At 34.2% G+C, this 19,274-nt stretch overlaps 2 protein-coding genes across 2 annotated transcripts; both read right to left on the reverse strand.

Moving 5' to 3' along the window:
• Nucleotides 1-12,462: 12,462 nt before the first annotated feature.
• LOC147814854 (ATP-dependent DNA helicase PIF1-like) lies at nucleotides 12,463-12,939 on the reverse strand. The gene has a single exon (XM_087156512.1). The coding sequence runs from the start codon at nucleotides 12,937-12,939 to the stop codon at nucleotides 12,463-12,465; it is 477 nt and encodes a 158-aa protein (XP_087012638.1).
• Nucleotides 12,940-12,954: 15 nt separating this feature from the next.
• LOC147814855 (uncharacterized) lies at nucleotides 12,955-15,693 on the reverse strand. The gene has a single exon (XM_087156513.1). It carries the CDS (start codon nucleotides 15,691-15,693, stop codon nucleotides 12,955-12,957), a length of 2,739 nt encoding a protein of 912 aa, XP_087012639.1.
• Between the last annotated feature and the right edge of the window lie 3,581 nt (nucleotides 15,694-19,274).

Consider the following 19,274-nt stretch of genomic DNA (forward strand, 5'->3'; position numbering starts at 1 on the left):
CAAAGCACGTTTATTATCAAGCTAAATAATGGCGAAATTATACAAATAAAGAAATTTGTCTGAGAATTATCATAATTGTTTGCTTTGAAAAGTTTATTTGTTTAAACAATAGTTTTGTATAAAGGGAAATGGAGCAGAAAATTTCTTCAAAATAAGTTTACGAAGATCGAGTTTGCAAAAAAATAAAGTGATTAGAAAACTCGCATTTACGCTGATATAAAATTTGTTGATAAAAAATGCTCATTATTAATACATATAGTCATTAAAAACAATTATTATCATTTTTCAGGAACTAAAACACGAAAAATTAAGGTACATTTTTTTAAAATTGTTTTTAACATACTTTATATAAAGGAGGATGTCTTGGATAGATTTTAATTATTTCTTAAGCGGAATATTATAACTAAAATAATTTAGAAACTTAGTACAAAATACTTTATACTTCTGTTGATTGATGTACATTTTGTGTGAATAAGTACTGTAGATTGCAGAAGTAACATGGAGTTGTTCCCAGGACCACCATAGGCTATACTTTATATCCCTAGATGTTGGACCTTGGATAATACTCAAAACAACATGGAGTTGTACCTTGACCTACCATATGTTGAATTTTATGTCACTAGATGTTATACCTGTGATAATGCTCATTTTGAGTTCTTGTTTTCAATGCTCGTTGTTTATAGATTTACTACTAACATTTTATTTGCATTGTTCTAAATAACAAAATCTTCGGGGAAATACAGGATGTTTAGAAAGTCTCGGACCCATTTTGATGTTTAATAACTCAGAAAATAATAAAGTTGGATTAAAATTAATAACATAAATGATTAGATAGACTCAAAAAGTTTCATGACCCTTGTCAATGAACTTCGAACATTAATGACCTAAAAGCCAGAATTACAACCGCAATAGCCTCTGTGGATGCCGACATGCTTGCCGCTACCTGGCGTGAAATTGACTATCGACTTGACATTCTCCGTGCGACGAAGGAGGCACACGTGAAAGTTCATTGACAAGGGTCATGAAACTTTTAGAGTCTATCTAACCATTTATGTTATTAATTTTAATCCATCTTTATTATTTTATGAGTTATTAAATATCAAAATGGGTCCGGGACTTTATAAACATCCTGTATAATCTTACAAACTTAGAAAAATGAGGAAATTCGAGGTTAATACATTGTATTACTACATGACTTTATATATCTTCTTAATATTGATTCATAATATTCAAACTGAGCCACGTATTATCTTACAGAGTACTGGTGTACTCTACCAGAGGAAATAATTATAGGCCAATTAGGGGGCCCTTAATGTGGCCCTATAGGTTACTATGCATGAATATACATAATAGTTGACTATAATAGCGTTAAAATGAGGAAATTCGTGGTTCATATATTGCCACCACGTGGCTCTAAGTCAGTGGCATGATTAGTTGAGAAATTCCGCAGTACCCTGAACCAGTGTCAGTATTATAGCTTGACTTGGTTCAAAGTACAATAAAGAGTGGGACATGAAATTTATTAACAGGAGAAATCGAAGACTTGAAGTCACTGCTGTCAGGTTTTGCTTACTATTTGACTCTTACAAAATGAACTATAGCGTGCCTTATTACAGTTTAAGTTTTACTTTTTAGGTTTAGTGTTAAGTATAAGTTTTTTTAAAAAAAATTTAATTTCGTTCCTTAAAATATCGAAAATTAATTAGCATATTTTGAAGCTGATTACGAAAAGTTAAATTTCAAAGTATAGCCTCTCAAACTCTAGGAATTGCGTCGCTAAACTTGACGATGAGAACAGCAGATTGAGAGATTCCGTTTTTTATTTTACAAGCTATATATATATTTTACTCTACTGGAGAAAATATACTGTTTGTAAATGAAATAAACCTAGCACGGTTATTCGATTTCTCCAGTCTCCACAATTTTACCCTCACTTTCATCATAGTTTTGGCAAATGTAGCTTTTTTTTCCGACTGTAGGTAGTACGTTTCAATACGAAGTTTTGGAGAAACTGTTTTGGGAAAAAAAAGCAAGATTTGTCCAAACCATGGTAACGGAGTAAAGAAAAGTGTAGAGAGTGGCGAAACTCGCATAACATTTAAATGCCTATTCTTTTTGTAAAAGTAATATTTAGTATTGAGATCACTAAAATAATATAGTTTAAAATAGTTAAAATTCGAAAGTAGAAAGATATGGTGCAGCAAAAAATCGTAAAACAGAAAACATATTATTATAAACTTTGAAAAATAAAAGGAAAATGTAATTTTTTTGTCGTATTTGGAAAACTATGAATAATAAATTTTATCAAACTCTGAATTAGCTTTCTTGCTTAGTACTTAGTGATTTTGCATGAAAGTGTTTTGTTCTTGTATCTTTGAAATTTTTTTATTGTTTTTTAAAAATAAAGCACGCCCGTAATGGAGTATTGATATAAATCCTGAATCAGTTTTTCTATTCCATTACAAAAATAAAATTTCATAAGTTTATACTTAAATCAAAACCTGATTTCAAAGTGTTCGAATTTCAAGTTGATTAAACGTTGACTTAATTTTGCCCTACAAATGTGTTTCGATTGTGCGATTGTTTCTGTTTTTACTTTTATTTTTGTTGTTACAGATTTTGCAAAATTAATCAGTTTTTTAAATAAATGTTAAAAATACCTACAATTTAAGTTTTTCTTCCGATGAGCCAAACGTGATTTAAGGAGACAAAAAATTTCACCTTAATCTATCAAAAACCCAATAGATTTTTTTCATGCTATAAATGTCAAAAATAAAGGGAAGGAAAGAAAAACAAGTAAAAAAGTCATTTTTCTTGTAGAGTATCTTTGATTCCTGTCCAAAAATGTGCAGGTATACAATTTGATATACCAGATACAGAAGTCAAAATTAATTAAAAAGAAACAAAAGTGCTGTTGTATATAACTATATATTCCGCACTAAAACCTTATCATGCGACAGAAATACTATTCTTATAAAGCTATGAATTCCGCTTGCATATCATTAATTAAAAACCGTCAAAGCATTCTATATTCTCTTGTGTGCGATAGCAATAAGTCTTAAAAATTCTGTAAACTAATATTCCAGTTAATTATTTTCGCCGTTCCTACAAGAATGCTTGAAAGAGTCTATTCTGATATAAAATGTTATATGAAAAATGCTCCTTTGAAGAAAAAAAGATTTATATACACTTTTTTTTCTAGTATTTTTTTAAAACTCTAAACTAGAAGTTTTTATTTCTACTCTTTAAAGTCGGTTAAACATCCATTCATTCCGAAATAAATAGCTTAGAAAAAATGAACCGAGACGAGTTTTTTTTTCTTAATTCTTTTCCTTTTATTTTACACAAAAAAAAACTTTTCACTAGTATTTATTTTCTCGGTAAATAAAAAAGAAGTTAAGAAGTGTTTTCACACATAAACACGTATATTTATTTTTCTCAAAGGAAAACTTGATAAGAAACATTTCCCCATTTTTAAACTTTTGCTGTTGTGAAAGTTAATTTAAAATCATAAAGATATTCTTTTCTCAAACTTATAAGCATTAGGACGGTGATTGATGATTAGAATTCTTTTTCTGTCTTTTATAAAAAAAGGAAATGTCATGCTTTGATTAAAAAATGTTTCATTTTTTTGCATTAAAATGTATCATTTATGAAACATGAATCTTTATTTAAATTGAACAGATTCTTATTTTTTACGAAAGAGAAAGGAAAACAGTGTACGTTAAGGATAACTCCGAAGTTAAATTATGTTGATATTGGATTTTGCATAAGAATTTATATATTATCATTTGCATTCATTGCTATATATGTTCTGATGTTAAACGATTATTTTATATCCTTCTTCAATAAAAGTTCCTGCCTCTGTGTAATAATAACCTTTGAAAATAAATAACAGAACACAATGCTAGAATTTTCATTATAAAATTACGGCAACTGGCAGTAGTCTATCCATCCAACTGACCATAAAGTTTACGGTAAAGTATATTTTTTACCTTCATGGTTTTGAAGCTGTTTATAACTAGTATGGTTAGAAAACCATGAATACCAAATTTTAAAGTTTTTTTTTAACTATTTGCAAATATTATGGTTTCAAAACCGTTACAAAAGTAATTTATTTGGACACGTGGGAGCTATGCTTTTCGTTAAGTAATGCACATTGGAGTGGTTGAGTTGTGTTTTTTAAAATGAACCGTGGAATGTGGTTAAGTAGTTTATCTGGTTGTTTCTCCTGTTGGCGATAGAAATGGGTTTTAGGTGGCGCGGGAACTCGCTACCTTAGGCAGCACTTCACACGCTTTCAATATTAGCGTGTGGATAATCATAGGAGGAAGAAGTACGTTAGTTTCTGTCTTGATTTTCAGATAGATTGAAATTATTTAGATGAAAAATCTATATGGAACTCAAAACTACGTTAAACATAGCCCTTATAGAAAGCTGTAAACTGCTGTTGATTTGAAGGGAACGAAGGAAATATTTTAGTGTCATTTCTGGGAAACGAACCCCCGTTAATTCGGTCACGAGATTGATAGATTAGTCCTCTCGACCATAATACATACCTAACCGAGAAGAATTGAGTAACTTGAGCTAGTGTTCTCAATAAATTACACTATTGCCTTGTGCAGGACAATCTAATCCGTAGATGTGATGCCCGCCGATTTTTCCAACTCACAGCTAACTTTCACTCTAACTTTTTACTACTTTACTTTCTACTTAATTTCTTACTTTACTTTTCATTTTACCCTTTATTTTCTGTTTTATTCCTTAATATGTTTAACTTTCTCTTTACCATATACTTTACGCTTTACTGTTTACTTTAATTTATTTTTTACTTTATATTGCTTTTCATTTCACACAATTTTACTCTACGCTTTATTTTACGTTTACTTAAGCTTTAATTTTATTTAATATTTTACACTTTGCTTTACTTTATGCTTTACTTTACTTGATACTTCGCACTTTACCTTGCACTTTACATTTAACTTTTCACTTTACTTCTCCTTTATACTCTACTTTATATTTTATGCTTTAAATTACTTTATACTTTACTCTTCATTTGCTTTGCTAATTCTTGTTTTGTTTAACGCTTTATTTTACTTAAATTTGTTCTGTATGCTTTATTTTACAAACTTTATCCTTAATATTTTGCTTTACTTTATTTTATCCTCAAATTTTTACTATACTTTAGCGGATAACTAAAGGAAGAAAATTAGAAAAAGGTGATAATTAAAGGAATAAAATTATGAGGCCATTTTTGAGAGCGATAATGCTAGAATTTCGAACATCCTCTTTTCTCCCAAATTTTCATATTCTCACTACACTTTAAAATTCCGAAATAAAATTTTTAAAGGATAAATGAGACAGTTTGTTCTTTGTTACCCTGTCAAAATTAATTACTAAAACACAAAATGAACATTTTCTTGACACTTTAAAAATATTTTAAATTTCATCAAAATTTAAAAATTCATAAATAAAGGAAATTTTTTTTTATTCTTAAAAAAATTTCATATTCTACCAAAAATTTAAAACTCAATTCAGCTTTCAATTTCTAAACAATAAGCTAAACATTTTCTTCATTTGTCAAAATGTATCCGGATGCATGTTGTATGGTAAAATGTTTCTATGATATGTTTTTTTCATATTCTAATAAACAAACATATTTAATTAGCAAAATAGAATATTTTAAAAGATAAAGGTGATAGTTCCTTCATATGGGTCGAAAATGCTTTAGTTTTTACCAGAACTTTAGAATTTAAAAATGGGTTTCTAAAAATAAAAGCGGCAGTTTCTTCATTTTCCAAAATTCTTTCATATTAAAAAAAAGAAAAAAAATAAAAACACCGAAATAGAATTTGTGAAAGATAAAATAGACAGTTCCTTCATGTAGATCAAAATTGATTCAGTTTCCACCAAAACTTTGGAATTAAGAAATGGATTTTTGAAAATAAAAGCGAAAGTTTCTTCATTTGTCAAAATTGTTTCATACTCAAACAAATTTTTAAAATACCAGCATAGAATTTTTAAAAGTCAAAATGAGGTGTTGTCCTTATATACCAAAATAAGTTTTATATACCACGATTTTAAAATTAAAAAAAAAAAAAAAAAAAAAAAAAATCTAATCTTATGAATATGAAGCGATTTTCACTGTGTACCTAAATATTTTTACTTTCTGTTTTCTTCAAGAAAAATTAAAGTTTTTGTTCGTGACACACGAGAAATATGATGTTAATACCATGAAACATTTTATGCCGGAAGAAGGACTCAGCTTGATATCAATTTTTTCTCGAGTCCCAAATGTTTAATTCAAGAAGATCACATAAATAAGCTCTATTCTTGTTGTTATTGGAAAGTCTACGCAAGCATGAAAAAAAAGTTCATTTTTCAGAATGATGAAAATTTTCTGAGCCTTCAAATAAACATAAACATTATATGAAAGCAGTTCTTCTAAAGCGTTTTGTTGTCTTTAAATAATACATAAAGTAATTATAGGGATAAAATTGAACGTTTAATGAATATTTAAAAAGGATTTTAACATAAACATTTAAAAAGTGAATGGATATAAAAATAAATAAAAATGTTAAAAGTTAATTTTGAAAAGCAAGATATTATTTAATTAGGTGGATAATGTTTTTAATCGAAAACTAAAATTATACGCTGCAATACAATACATATTTTAATAGTACAATTGTAATTTGTTACCCACTTCATATTTCAATGCTATAATCCATTTCAATTATTAAATTCGTATTTTATTTACACAACAAAATGATATGTATAAATTATTACTTCAGAAAGAATATAGAGTTATATTAAAATAGCATAGTTTAAAATTCCTATTTTGAAGTATTAAAAACAATAACAAATTAAAATTATAACTTTTTATAAAACACATAAAACTATTATGAAGTTACGAGCGTAATAATTTGCGAAATTAAATTTTGGAAAAGGAACAATTGAAAAATCTTAAATTAAAATTCTTTTTATTTTATTTAAATAGCAAAATAAATACAGTATATAACACTCATAGCAATGGCAAATTCTTTTTTCTGAAGTAACAAAATCCATTTGCATTTTGATGTCACATTGGTAGTAGATTAAATGGTAGGGATGGTTTAACACAGATGACGTAATTCAGCACACTGAAGAGATGTCACATTAAAGAGATAAATATACAGTTAAAAGAATTAACAACATAAAATTGACAGTGACTGTCAGAAAATTAAAAAATAAATAAATAATGATTTCGAAATATCTGAAAAAATATAGTATAGTAGTAAGATCATTAACATTAGAGTTTATAATTTTGATGATGGGAGATCATCAAAACTCTCATCTCCTGTGACGTAACATCTATTAAATTACGTCATCTCTATTTTACCGTCCCCGTCGTTAAAATTATGGTAAAAAAAGCGGCCGCAGTCTGCCGATCCAATTAACCGTAAAGTTTATTGTTAAGAGCATTTTTAACATTTACGGTTTTGGAACCATTTGGTTTAAAAACCATGTAAGAAATTAGTATGGATAAAAAACCATGAATACAGAGCTATATAGTTTTTAAACTATTCACGACCATTTGGGTTTCAAAACTGTAAAAAAGAAACTTAACTGGACTTGGAGATAGTTTAGCAGCCTTATAGTGCTGCCATTCATGCGTGAAGGGGAGTATAGTATTCTATTAGCCCGGGGTCACCAATTGGGGAATGCAGGACACTGAAAATTCTTGATGTGTTGAAAGGAATGGAGGAAATATTGTAGTAGCAAAGCTGATATTCGAATCTCGTTCTGATGGTCACGAGATTAACAGATTAGCCCTTTCGTCTATAACATGCACGCAACTGCAAAGAACTAAGCGGGACTAGTTAATGCAATAAAATTCTGGTTGTTTAACCTAATTAGGTTTAAGCAATTAATGAACGATTTTTTTCACAGGTAACAGTTTGAATACCAACTTATTCATGATTATTTGACTGTTCTGCTTGAATGTGGTAAAGTAACAATTAAATAAATTGTTGCTTAAACGTTTTAACTGAGAAATTTCTAAGAGTGAGAGTTTTATTAAAAGAATTTTTTTATGATTTTAAAAGCTGTTTTTAATGAAATATAATGCTGACCGGCCTGTGTAGGGGGCAGGGAACTGTCCTTGCATCAGAAAGGTCCTGGGTTCGAAACCCGGGCAAGGCATGAATGTTTCTTTCTCTCTGTGTGTGTTCTACGTCCCTTCTCCTTTGTATGGGAATGTGACCCGCCCTATAAACGGGTTGTGGTTGTGGGAATGGCGAGGCAGAAGTTGAATTCCAGGCTATAGATGGCACCCCTGAAAAACAGGAACAATCGCTCCCCCACTGCCTAAACACAAAACACGACAAAAAAAAAATTAAATGTAAAAAAAATATTAGTGTTGTACTAAATGAGGTTTTATATTTTATAACTTGTTGTATTAATTATTTAAATAAAATAATTGATTTCACTGCATATCAATTGTACCATAGATTCCAGAGTTGGCCGTTGATTACAGTAATCGATTACAACTGTAATTGATTACAGATAATTACAGCTATGTAATCAATTACTTGTAATCACGATTACAAGTAATCAATTACTTGTAATCGTGATTACAACTTTCAAAAAATTTTGATTACAGCTGTAATCATGATTACAATTTTGACTACAGTAATCAATTACTTGTAATCACGATTACAAGTAATCAATTACTTGTAATCGTGATTACAACTTTCAAAAAATTTTGATTACAGCTGTAATCATGATTACAAATTTGATTACAGTAATCAATTACTTGTAATCAAGATTACAAGTAATTGCGATTACAAGTAATCACAACAAAAACGATTACAAGTAATTATGATTACAAGTAATCAAAATATATGATTACATGTAATTGCGATTACTTGTAATCAAACTATACGATTACAAGTTATTACGATTGTATACTATAGTCAAATTTTTTATGTAAGTATTCATGTGTTTACACATTTTTATGTACATAGAATGTACGCACGCATGAACGTACAATTTGCGATTCCTATACATACAATGTATGCACAAACGTTGTTTGTACGAACAATATTCATAATTATATTGTAATATACTTAATGCAATGCGCATATGCTTAGTACATATAATTATGCATTTATGATACATGTACGCATGTATGTTAGTTTGTACAAAAAGGCAATTTTTTGTATCTTTGTATACATAGACAATGTATGTATGAACGTATATGAAAATAATGTTTATGCGTTTGCATGCTTTTATGTACTTAAGTGCATATATTGTATAAATTTACGATAATAGCACGTATATACAATGTACGTTTGTATATAAAATTGTACGTATTTGCGAACAATATGTAAGAATGTTATTTAAAGGTACAATATATGCACATAGTTGCGTAAATAAAATGCGTACATGTATACATGCATATTTATATGTACATCGATATATGTGCACGCAAAGTATGTACTTATGTACAACTTACGTATGTACTTTTATAACTACATACTTTGTTAATACTTATGCGCATGTAATGCATGGATGTACAAAAAAATAGTTATATGCACAATGTATGCATGTGCATACAACGTATACATGTACATAATTACAAGTAATGTACAAATACATGCGTATATTTAAATATATGTAATTACAATATACACATACATTGTGCATACATTAAAAAAATTTATATGAGTAAAGTTATTAAAATTTGTTTTAAAATTTATTCTAAGACATATGAAACTCGACCTCATATTTTTTAGAAAGCAAACGATAATTTTATTTGGAATTTCTAAATATTAATTCCACACATAAAATTTACCGTTTTTCTTACCATTTAAAAAAATTTTATGAATCATGCATTATGTTATAAAAAAAATAAAGCTATATTGTCAAACATTTCATGAAAATACCTAAAAATAATTTTTTATTCAGAGAATTTCAAAATGATATAGAACAATTAAAGCTGAAAACTAAATTTAAATATCGTTTGATTTTGTCATTTAACTTGCTTGAGTCATTAAAAGTTAACTTACATGCATTTTATTTATTGCATTGTACACATATTTAGACATAAATGTAATGTACATATGTATACGTGTAATGTATGTACGCATGTACAATGTATATACATACATTCATGTATTGTACGTGCATATGGATATGCATACATGGAGCATACGTGTATAGTACATTTGTGGATACATTCATTGGACATATATATATTGCGCCATATGCATAGATAGGGATAGCATGCTTGTACACATGTAAAATTTGTACGATAGAATTATGCCCAATATATTTATGCACATATGTACTGTATATGTACACACATATGTACATTATATGAACATTATATGTTCATTTCATCATATGTACATTATATGAATATACATCTGTACGCTATATGTATATACATCTGTACGCTATATGTATATACATCTGTACGCTATATGTATATACATCTGTACAATATATGCATCTCAAATGTGTGTATGTACGTACGTTATGCATGTCGAATGCATGTATGAATATATGTGAAATATAAATACGCCCAATGTACGTACAATTGTACACAAATGTATTATGCATATTTGGATACTTACATTGAGTATGAACATATTATGTACATGTACATAAATACACTGGGCATGCATACCATATACATGTATACATACATATATTATACATCCTACAGATATACCTATATTGTACATGCATACATATATTGTACTGTTCATAAATAAATTGCACATACATGCATGGGACATACATTGTACAGACAATGTATGTATGTTCGCACAAACACAAGTACTTGTATATACATGCGTACATGAACATAGATATACATTTTACATACACAAATATTTGCATAAAATGCATATATCCATTGTGTATAAATGTACATGTCTACATTGTTTGCACATACATACGTAATTATTATCTATATACATACGTACATATATTTTATACCTGCAATATAAGTGTATGTACATGTGTGTGAAACTAAAATGTCTGAACATATGCACTAGATAAAATCATACGTACATACATTTTAGTTACATTCATTTGTACGTATACAAATACGTACAAAATGCAGTACATGTTAATACGTGCAAAATGAATCATTATAAAATACATTCTATTATCTACTGTAAAATATAATCATTTATAAGAATACAATAGTCTTGTAATCGTGTAATTAGATTACATGTAATCATAATTACATGTAATCAAATTACATGTAATCATATATTTTGATTACTTGTAATCATAATTACTTGTAATCGTTTTTGTTGTGATTACTTGTAATCGCAATTACTTGTAATCATGATTACAAGTAATTGATTACTGTAATCAAAATTGTAATCATGATTACAGCTGTAATCAAAATTTTTTGAAAATTGTAATCATGATTACAAGTAATTGATTACTGTAATTGACTATGTAATCATGATTACAGCTGTAATCAAACTTTGTAATCACGATTACAAGTAATTGATTACTGTAATCAATATTGTAATCATGATTACAGCTGTAATCAAAGTTTTTGAAAATTGTAATCATGATTACAAGTAATTGATTACTGTAATCAAAAAATGTAATCGATTACATTTTTGGCCAACTCTGATAGATTCATCATGATTGAATGCTCGTAAAGTGAATTTAATTTTGAACCATAATATTTGTTTTTTGAATCATTCTGTTTCCAAAATTGTTCAAGTCTTAACAAAGATAAGAGTGATATTTTTTTCACTTAAAATCAAAATATAGTGCAATGAAGTTTAAAGTAATTTGTAATAGTTAGAATTGCCAAATGAAACCTTTTTCAGGTTGCAAAAACTTAACGACTTTGATCATGCAAATTTAATATTCTAGCATTGGCATAATAGTTAAGTTATAAAAAAATCTCGATAATAGATCCTCATATTTAAGTTATTAATCCATTGCGTTATTCACCCTGCTCTAAAAAGTATACCGTTCTGATATCCCATAAAAATTAAATTAAAAGAAAAGTTAAGAATCTTCGTATTTTAGTTACCAGCGGGTGACCGAGCTCCGCTCGGAGAAAACAGGTATCGAAGCTAACTCGAAGATTTAAATTTTCAATTGTGATTTATCAAAACAACACATGCCATAAGAAAATTTGTGAAACCATTGGTGAAAAGATAACCGGTTAAAGTCACCATTGTAAACTATCTAAACAAAGTTAGAGTTTGGAAAGGGAACTATTCTATACAAAGGTAAAGTTTGAAAAGTCATAGGAAATAAAATGTAATTGATAACAAAAAATTATACAATTAAAGAAATGGTACAAAGTGAGCAGTGTAAAGATTGAAGTGTGTTGAAGTTCAATATTTTTGACAAATTTATTTAGAAAAACCAAGCATATATATACATACATAAGAAACATATTATAAACCTATAACAGCATAAACATAATAAACATTAATCATCGATTGCGAAGTCTTCCATGTTGTCCAGGTAGTTTCTTGTCGGAGAGGCTGGTGAGTTTCTCTTGTTCAGGACTTCCTTCCATACGACGTTTCGGGTGTGGGTTGGATTCTCAGGAGGCAGCAGGACCTTCAATGCACTTTGACGCTTGACTCTTGAAAACGCGACGTAGAGCATTCCGTGCACGAAGACCGTCGTGAGGAGAAGCACGCCGGCGAATTCGAATGTTTGGCCTTGTGACTTGTGTATCGTAATGGCGAATGCTGGAGTAACTGGGAATTGGTGCCGTTGCATAGTTGCGCCAAGCTGTGATTTGCTGGAGTCGAGCGTGATCCCTGGAAGGTGTACTTGTCGGCCTGCGTGTTCACCGGTGATGATATTAGCATTGATGATGTTGTTGCAAAGTTCGGTGACAATTAATCGTGTTCCGTTGCACATTCCTTCAGAGACGTCCAAGTTTCGGAGAAGCATGATGATGGCGTTCTTCTAGATCTTCAGATTGTGTGGATGCAAGTCGGCGATGTTGATCGAGTTCAGGAATTCAGGCGCGAATTGAATTCCCCCTTCATGTTGATCCTTTACCGAGTCGAAACTTGTGTATCTCTTCTCTTCGCCTGGAAGCATAGCGATAATCTGCTCGTTGATCTTGTCCTTATCGTCGTTCAATGGTGCAAGAATAGCGCGATTCTTCATTGCTTCGTAGTTCCCACTTCTGAGGCATGGTCCGAAGATTTCATCGATGAGGTTACCACCAGAGCGAATTTCTTCTGGGACTTCTATTTCGCCGAGTTCATTCACTTTGAGTTCCCCGTCGCCGACCGTTAGCAGGTATTTCGCGAATTCTTCTTCTTCGGGATCAACGCGCATGTTCTTTTCGAGCGAATAAGTCTTGAAGTGTTGCCACAGATGGCTTCTCTTGATCAAAAGGTCGAGTATTTCGCTTTTGTTGGCACGTTGTTGAACTGGCCAGCACTGTCGGAAGTCGCCACCAAGCACCATGACTTTGCCTCCAAACGGAATGTTGTTGCAAATCGCGCGTAGGAGTTCGTCGATGTTGTGCAAGCCGTATTTTGACATCATCGGAACTTCGTCCATCAGACACATGTGGGCTCTTTTGAGTGCGTTCGCCTTCGGTGATCCTGGTTTGATGGATGATCTTGAGTCGGATGTAAGCGGGACTTTCAAGCCAAAGGTTCGGTGCGTTGTTTGACCACTCGGTAGAAGAATCGCTGCTATCCCGGTGTAAGCCATGCATTTCACTTCCTTAAGCCTTCCGGTAACGATGCGATACAGCGTGCTGTAGACGAATGTCTTCCCGGTTCCTCCTGGTCCATCTATGAAGAAGCATTTCGCAGCAGGAGTCGGGTCTTCAAGTGCTTGGATTATGGTGTCGACGATTTCACGCTGCTTTTCGTTGAGTTGCTGGTGCATGCGGTCTCCGATTGCTGTTGATTCGTCGACGTCGATCATATCGTGTTCCAAATCTTGCTCATAGTTGTCGATGTCTTCCATGCCATGTATCTGCACCCAGTATCGGAAGTTGCGGCCTTCGGTAGCTTCGGTGTTCAGCTTATGCGCGATGATTCGGTAGGCACGCTTTATCGCTTCTTCTATGGAACCACCAGTGCGTCTTGCTTCTCGAATGAAATCTTCCGCGAGGTCCTCTTTAAACAGTTCCCATAATCTCTTCGAGTTTTCTGGCGCACCAAGTATCAGGATGAGTATGCGCATAACACTTGGCATTTTCGATGAAGCAGATTCGCGGAGTCCTTCTACGTACTGTTGGTCGTCGTATGTGAGGCCTCTGGCTAGACAGGCTTGCTTGTAGGTTGCGTGCTGGACACCGTCGACAATGTAGAGGTCTCTGAAGTTCGTTGGTTCTTTGACGTGGAACAAAAGCGTGCGCAGGAAGAAAAGTTCTGGCTGGGAAACGAAGTTGACTGGATGTACTCGACCAATTCTGCTGCAAGCATTCACGTTCTTCTGCCAAGTGCTCGTCTGGGCAATCCATCGGTAGTGCTCCGGCATTTCATGGTAATAGTGGTAGGTGACTGCCTTTCCGTTCGCTTCGTCTTCTTTCAGTGCGGTGTTATGGCGGAAGTAAACCCTTAAGGTCGATCCCTTCTGTCCAATATCGGCAAGGTCAACTGGCGTTTGGTCCAAGTTAACGCCATCTTGTCTGGGTAGGTGAATGTCAAGTCGAACGACGGTGTGGCTTTTCGCTTGGATCTCGAAATCCTTGAATAGGCGCCAACATGCTTCAACTGGTGAGATATAGCGAGCTTCCACGTACTTCTCCGGCTCGTTGTAGATGATCGTCTGCTGGTTTTCGACGGCCTTTATCGTAGCACAATCATGGCCCTTGTAGATGTACTTGTAGAGGTATTTCACCGGTCCGATGCTGCCGACGAATTCGACATTGATGTGGCATTGATAATTCTTGAGCAGGTAGGAGTTGTACGGGACGACGTGGCGGTTGTCTGTGGTGACGAGCTGGCCGTTGCTGTCTTTCCTGTAGATGGCTTGCTCATGCGAGAATTCTGGGTTCATTGGATCCAACAACGGATTGTAGCGTCCGCGATACCTCGGCTTTTCATCGTCCACCAGCGATGTCATGTCTTGATGTTCCATTGGAAATCCCCATCCGCACTGGTCTCTTCCGTGTTTGCTGACCATGCACGGAGCGCTTGGGTTCATATCACCACACGGGTTATGGATCATCCATTTCGAGATCAGTTCCTTGAGTTCCGGATCATCTTCTGGAATTTCCGCCGAGATAAAATCGTCAAGTTGGTCAGCGCTGTGAATCTTGTCCGCTGGCGACATAATCACTAATAGGTGCATGTGCGGTAAACCTCGCTTTTGGAACTCAATGGTGAAGACGTACGCGGATGCTCTTCCAAAGATTTGATGCGTCATGATGTCTTCGACGATTTGGCGGAACTTGAGACGTGCGACTCTTGCAACGATGTCTGGACGGGTTAGAGCCAACAGGCTTTCCGGAATTGCGGCGTTGAATTCATTGCGTATCGCTGACAGGAGTTGTGGCCACTGCGGATTGCAGGTAACAGTGATAAAAAATTCGGGCGATGCAAATCTTCGCACTAATGCCATGGAGTGTTCGAAATTCTCGGTGTACCAGCGCGTTGATCCGGGAAAAGATGACGGTAAGATGGTTGTTTCGCCAATTGCAGTATCTTTTTGCGCAGCCAAGCTTCTGAGCATGTTGTGAACTCCGGCGTATTTCTCGGCTTGAATTTCACGCTGATGGCTCTTTATCCACTGTATGCGATCTCTTTCGACGCGAATGTAGGTGTCGACCACGTATTGCTGGAGTAAGCGTCCGCCAAAGTGAAGTGCATTAAACTCGACCAATCGTTGATCTATTCCTGCATTTGTGCAATCGATCGGGAGTGGCTTGGCATAATTCGGACGGTAGGCGAGTCGGTAACAGGCTAATTCTGCGCGTGTAACATGATTTCATGATGGATAAGGCGTGTGCAACGGCATTCCAACATAGAATTCAAAAGTTCCTCTCGGGTAGAAAAGCGGGTAGGTAAAAGGCTCGACGTGACCATCGATGTTGCTTAGCTGCGTGATTTTTTTCCCCGCGTTCTCGCATGACCCTTTCATTCTCTGGGATGCTTTGATCGGCGTTGAGAGTCAAGACTGCGGCTATTTCGTTTACAACTGGTGCGTTGAATCGTCGAGGATCGTCGCCTTCACGGTTTGTAAAGACGAGGTGGACATTGGGCGGTTGTACTCCGGCTGCGATTGAGCGTTGGTTGGTTTCTTCGATCACTTCTCTCATCATCATAAACGATTGGGCGAACGGGTTGTTAAAGCGCAAGATCTCCTCGAGTAGTTGCAATAGTTCTTGGCTTAACTCTCGGTTGAGCTCAGATCGCGCAGCTGTAGCCTCGTCCGGGTCCATGAAGTACATTTGGGCAAACTTCAGCTGTTCAAATCCACCTTGCGGGTCTTGAGTCGGGCGCGTTGCCAGGTTGATCTTGTGATGGACTTGACCGCCGGCGATAAACGCGTAGATTCCATGTTGATTGACGGTTCTATCGTCGTCGACTTTGAATGAGGCAAGTGCAAATCAGGCGTCGATGTTGCGGATCCTTCTGTGGAATTCTTCCGATAGGCGGTGTTGTCGTGCAAATAGAAGCGTTAATTCGTTTGGAAATTCGGGCATTGGTAGTTTGATTCTTCCATGTAAGCAGCAGTCGCCAAATGAATCTACGTGTATTTTGTTCTTCACTCTTTCTTCTGGGAAATGCAAAGCGCCATCGTGGATGCAAGCGACGTTAAAGGGACCAAGACTTTGATATTCCACGTCGGAAGTTGCAGCATTTTTGTAGGTTGACGCAGGCCGAGATTTCGCAGCTCTACGGAGTCTTTCATTACGGCCCCTCATTGTTTCGTTTTTTCATCTGCGTCTTTCCTAATCGCGGTATTTTACTCGTTGAGATGCATTAAGTTTCATCAATATATCCGACATTCGTTCCTTGCTACGCTGCTTGACTGCTCTTGTCGGGCGCAGTGGCGTTATCATCGGGTCTTGGATATTCAAAGCGTGCATATTGGTCGAAGATGTGAAAGATGCGGCTTCAGATGGTCCCGACATGTTCAATTGGTCACTGTTCACAACGAATTCGTAAATTTGCTTTCGTTCATCCGCTTCTTGAAAATTCTTGTCCAGGAAAAGGCGTCGATGAGAGAGGTATTGTCGAGCATAAAAGACGATGTAAACTCCGCAGGAAGACGCGTCATCTTGGTGGTTGTAAGTGTTGCGAGGTTTCACGATGCATCCTTTCAGCTTTTCATTCGTAACAACGGTATTCAAAACGTGTCGCAGTATTTTTCTCAAAACAGCATCGATGGGCAGCGGGTAGTCGACTGGATCGCAGACTAATAGTTGACGTTCTCCATAGCTTGCTTCGTAAATTCCTAGCATCCAGTGCTCGCCTCTATCCGTTTGAGCTCTCTTGTGAATGGGAATGAGCAGCACGTCGAATCCTTGTTGAACGCCGTATAGATAGTTGGAAGTCTTGTTCTGGTCGCTGATATCGTTGAGAAGAGCCATTCCTTCATAAGCGCCATCCGCTGTTGTAACGTAGAAGCGTGCGACAAATTCAGGGTGAAGTACGGCAACTTTGACGGTCGGGTAAGCTTGTTCGGCGTAATGGAGAAGCATTCTGACAATGACGGTATCTTCTAGTTGTCCATTTGCGGGTAGATTTGAGTTGATCGCTTGTTGTTCCAAAATTCCGACTCCTTGAAGAATTTCATGTAGAGGTGCGTTCTGCATGTTGAAAATGTAGCTTGAAATCTGATGAATGTTGAAATGTCGGACTTTGTTGACGGTGATTTTAACACAAAAGTTAAACTTTTCTCCACTTTGATAAATGTAAACTAATGCGAACCTTACAATTAAATTATTAATTCCCTCGTATATATTATTGGTTTAAGTTGTCGAAAATTAATATTTCAATTGTAAGGTTCGCATTAGCATGCATTTATAAGAATGGAGAAAAGTATCTATAGCTATTATGGAGAGCTAATAAAGTTTGAAAATATCCTATCTGTAACTCCGAACTTCTCGACCGTAGCGCTTCAAAACCGGCGCCAATCGATTCCTCGTGGCCAAAAACCCCAAACCCCCAAGTTTACCGGAGTTTATTAATTCTGGGGCGATTTTCGACTTGGCAACCATTCCTCGTATTATAGTATAAGATTGAGTAATTAATATTGCAAATCAAAGTGAAATCCAGAAACTTGAAGAGTAACAACCATGAGGTGAAATCTAAAAGACACACATTAAAAGAACCTTATTACCATTGAATCATGAAAGTTTTCTTAAAAAAAATTAAATTGTACCATATTTACATTTAAATTAGACCGTTATAGTAAAATGTTATATGTCAACTGGAAGAAACCTTAAATAGATAGCCTTAGCCGTATTTCAATAGTTTAATTTTATTTCTAACTAGGATGGAGTAATTTGCATGATGCAAGTAAAACTATATGACTTGTTACTATAGTTGTATAATAATTACACGGTATATGGCTCAACTTGAACGAAAACCATTATTAACACTTACAGGTTAGTAATCGAAGTGACTTGTTACTGCAGGTAAATCATAATTGCAAGATAATATGGTTCAACACGAACGAAAACCATTAATGGTGTAGGTTAACAGTAGAAGCGATTTGTTACTGTTGTTGAATCCTAATAGCATGATATTATGATTCAAATAAAATTGTTTACTGTCAGAAAACCCGTTGATTAACTACTACTTTCACCTAGAACAGTTAAACCACCAGAATTTTATCGCGCCAACTAAGCCCGCTTATTGAAGCCACTTAGTGCCTTGTAACTGCTTACATGTTACATCTGATAGGGCTAATTTGTCACTGTCATGACGAGAAGAATGGGGATTCGACTGCCAGGTTTGACGCCATATCATTTTCTTAACACATGAAGAGTATCTAGTGTCCTGCTCTCCCCAACTTGAGATCTGTACTCTCCAATGACCATTATCTAATGAAAAGCCGAACTCCTATGTCAAGTTAAACTTTTTTTTTTACGGTTTTGAAACTATGCTAGTTGCAAATGGTTGAAAACCGTATAGTTTTGTATTCATGGTTTTATAATCATACTAGTTGTAAACGATTTCGAAACCGTAAAGTTAAAAGATGTTCTCCACCGCAAACTTTACGGTTAATCAGATGAATTGACTGTTACCGGTAATTTTACCATAATTTATCCTTTCAGTATATAGGTTAACAGCACAAGTAAC

Source organism: Parasteatoda tepidariorum, chromosome 2 (assembly GCF_982258835.1).
Source record: "Parasteatoda tepidariorum strain Cologne lab strain chromosome 2, Ptep-v5.0, whole genome shotgun sequence".
Lineage (NCBI taxonomy): Eukaryota > Metazoa > Arthropoda > Arachnida > Araneae > Theridiidae > Parasteatoda > Parasteatoda tepidariorum.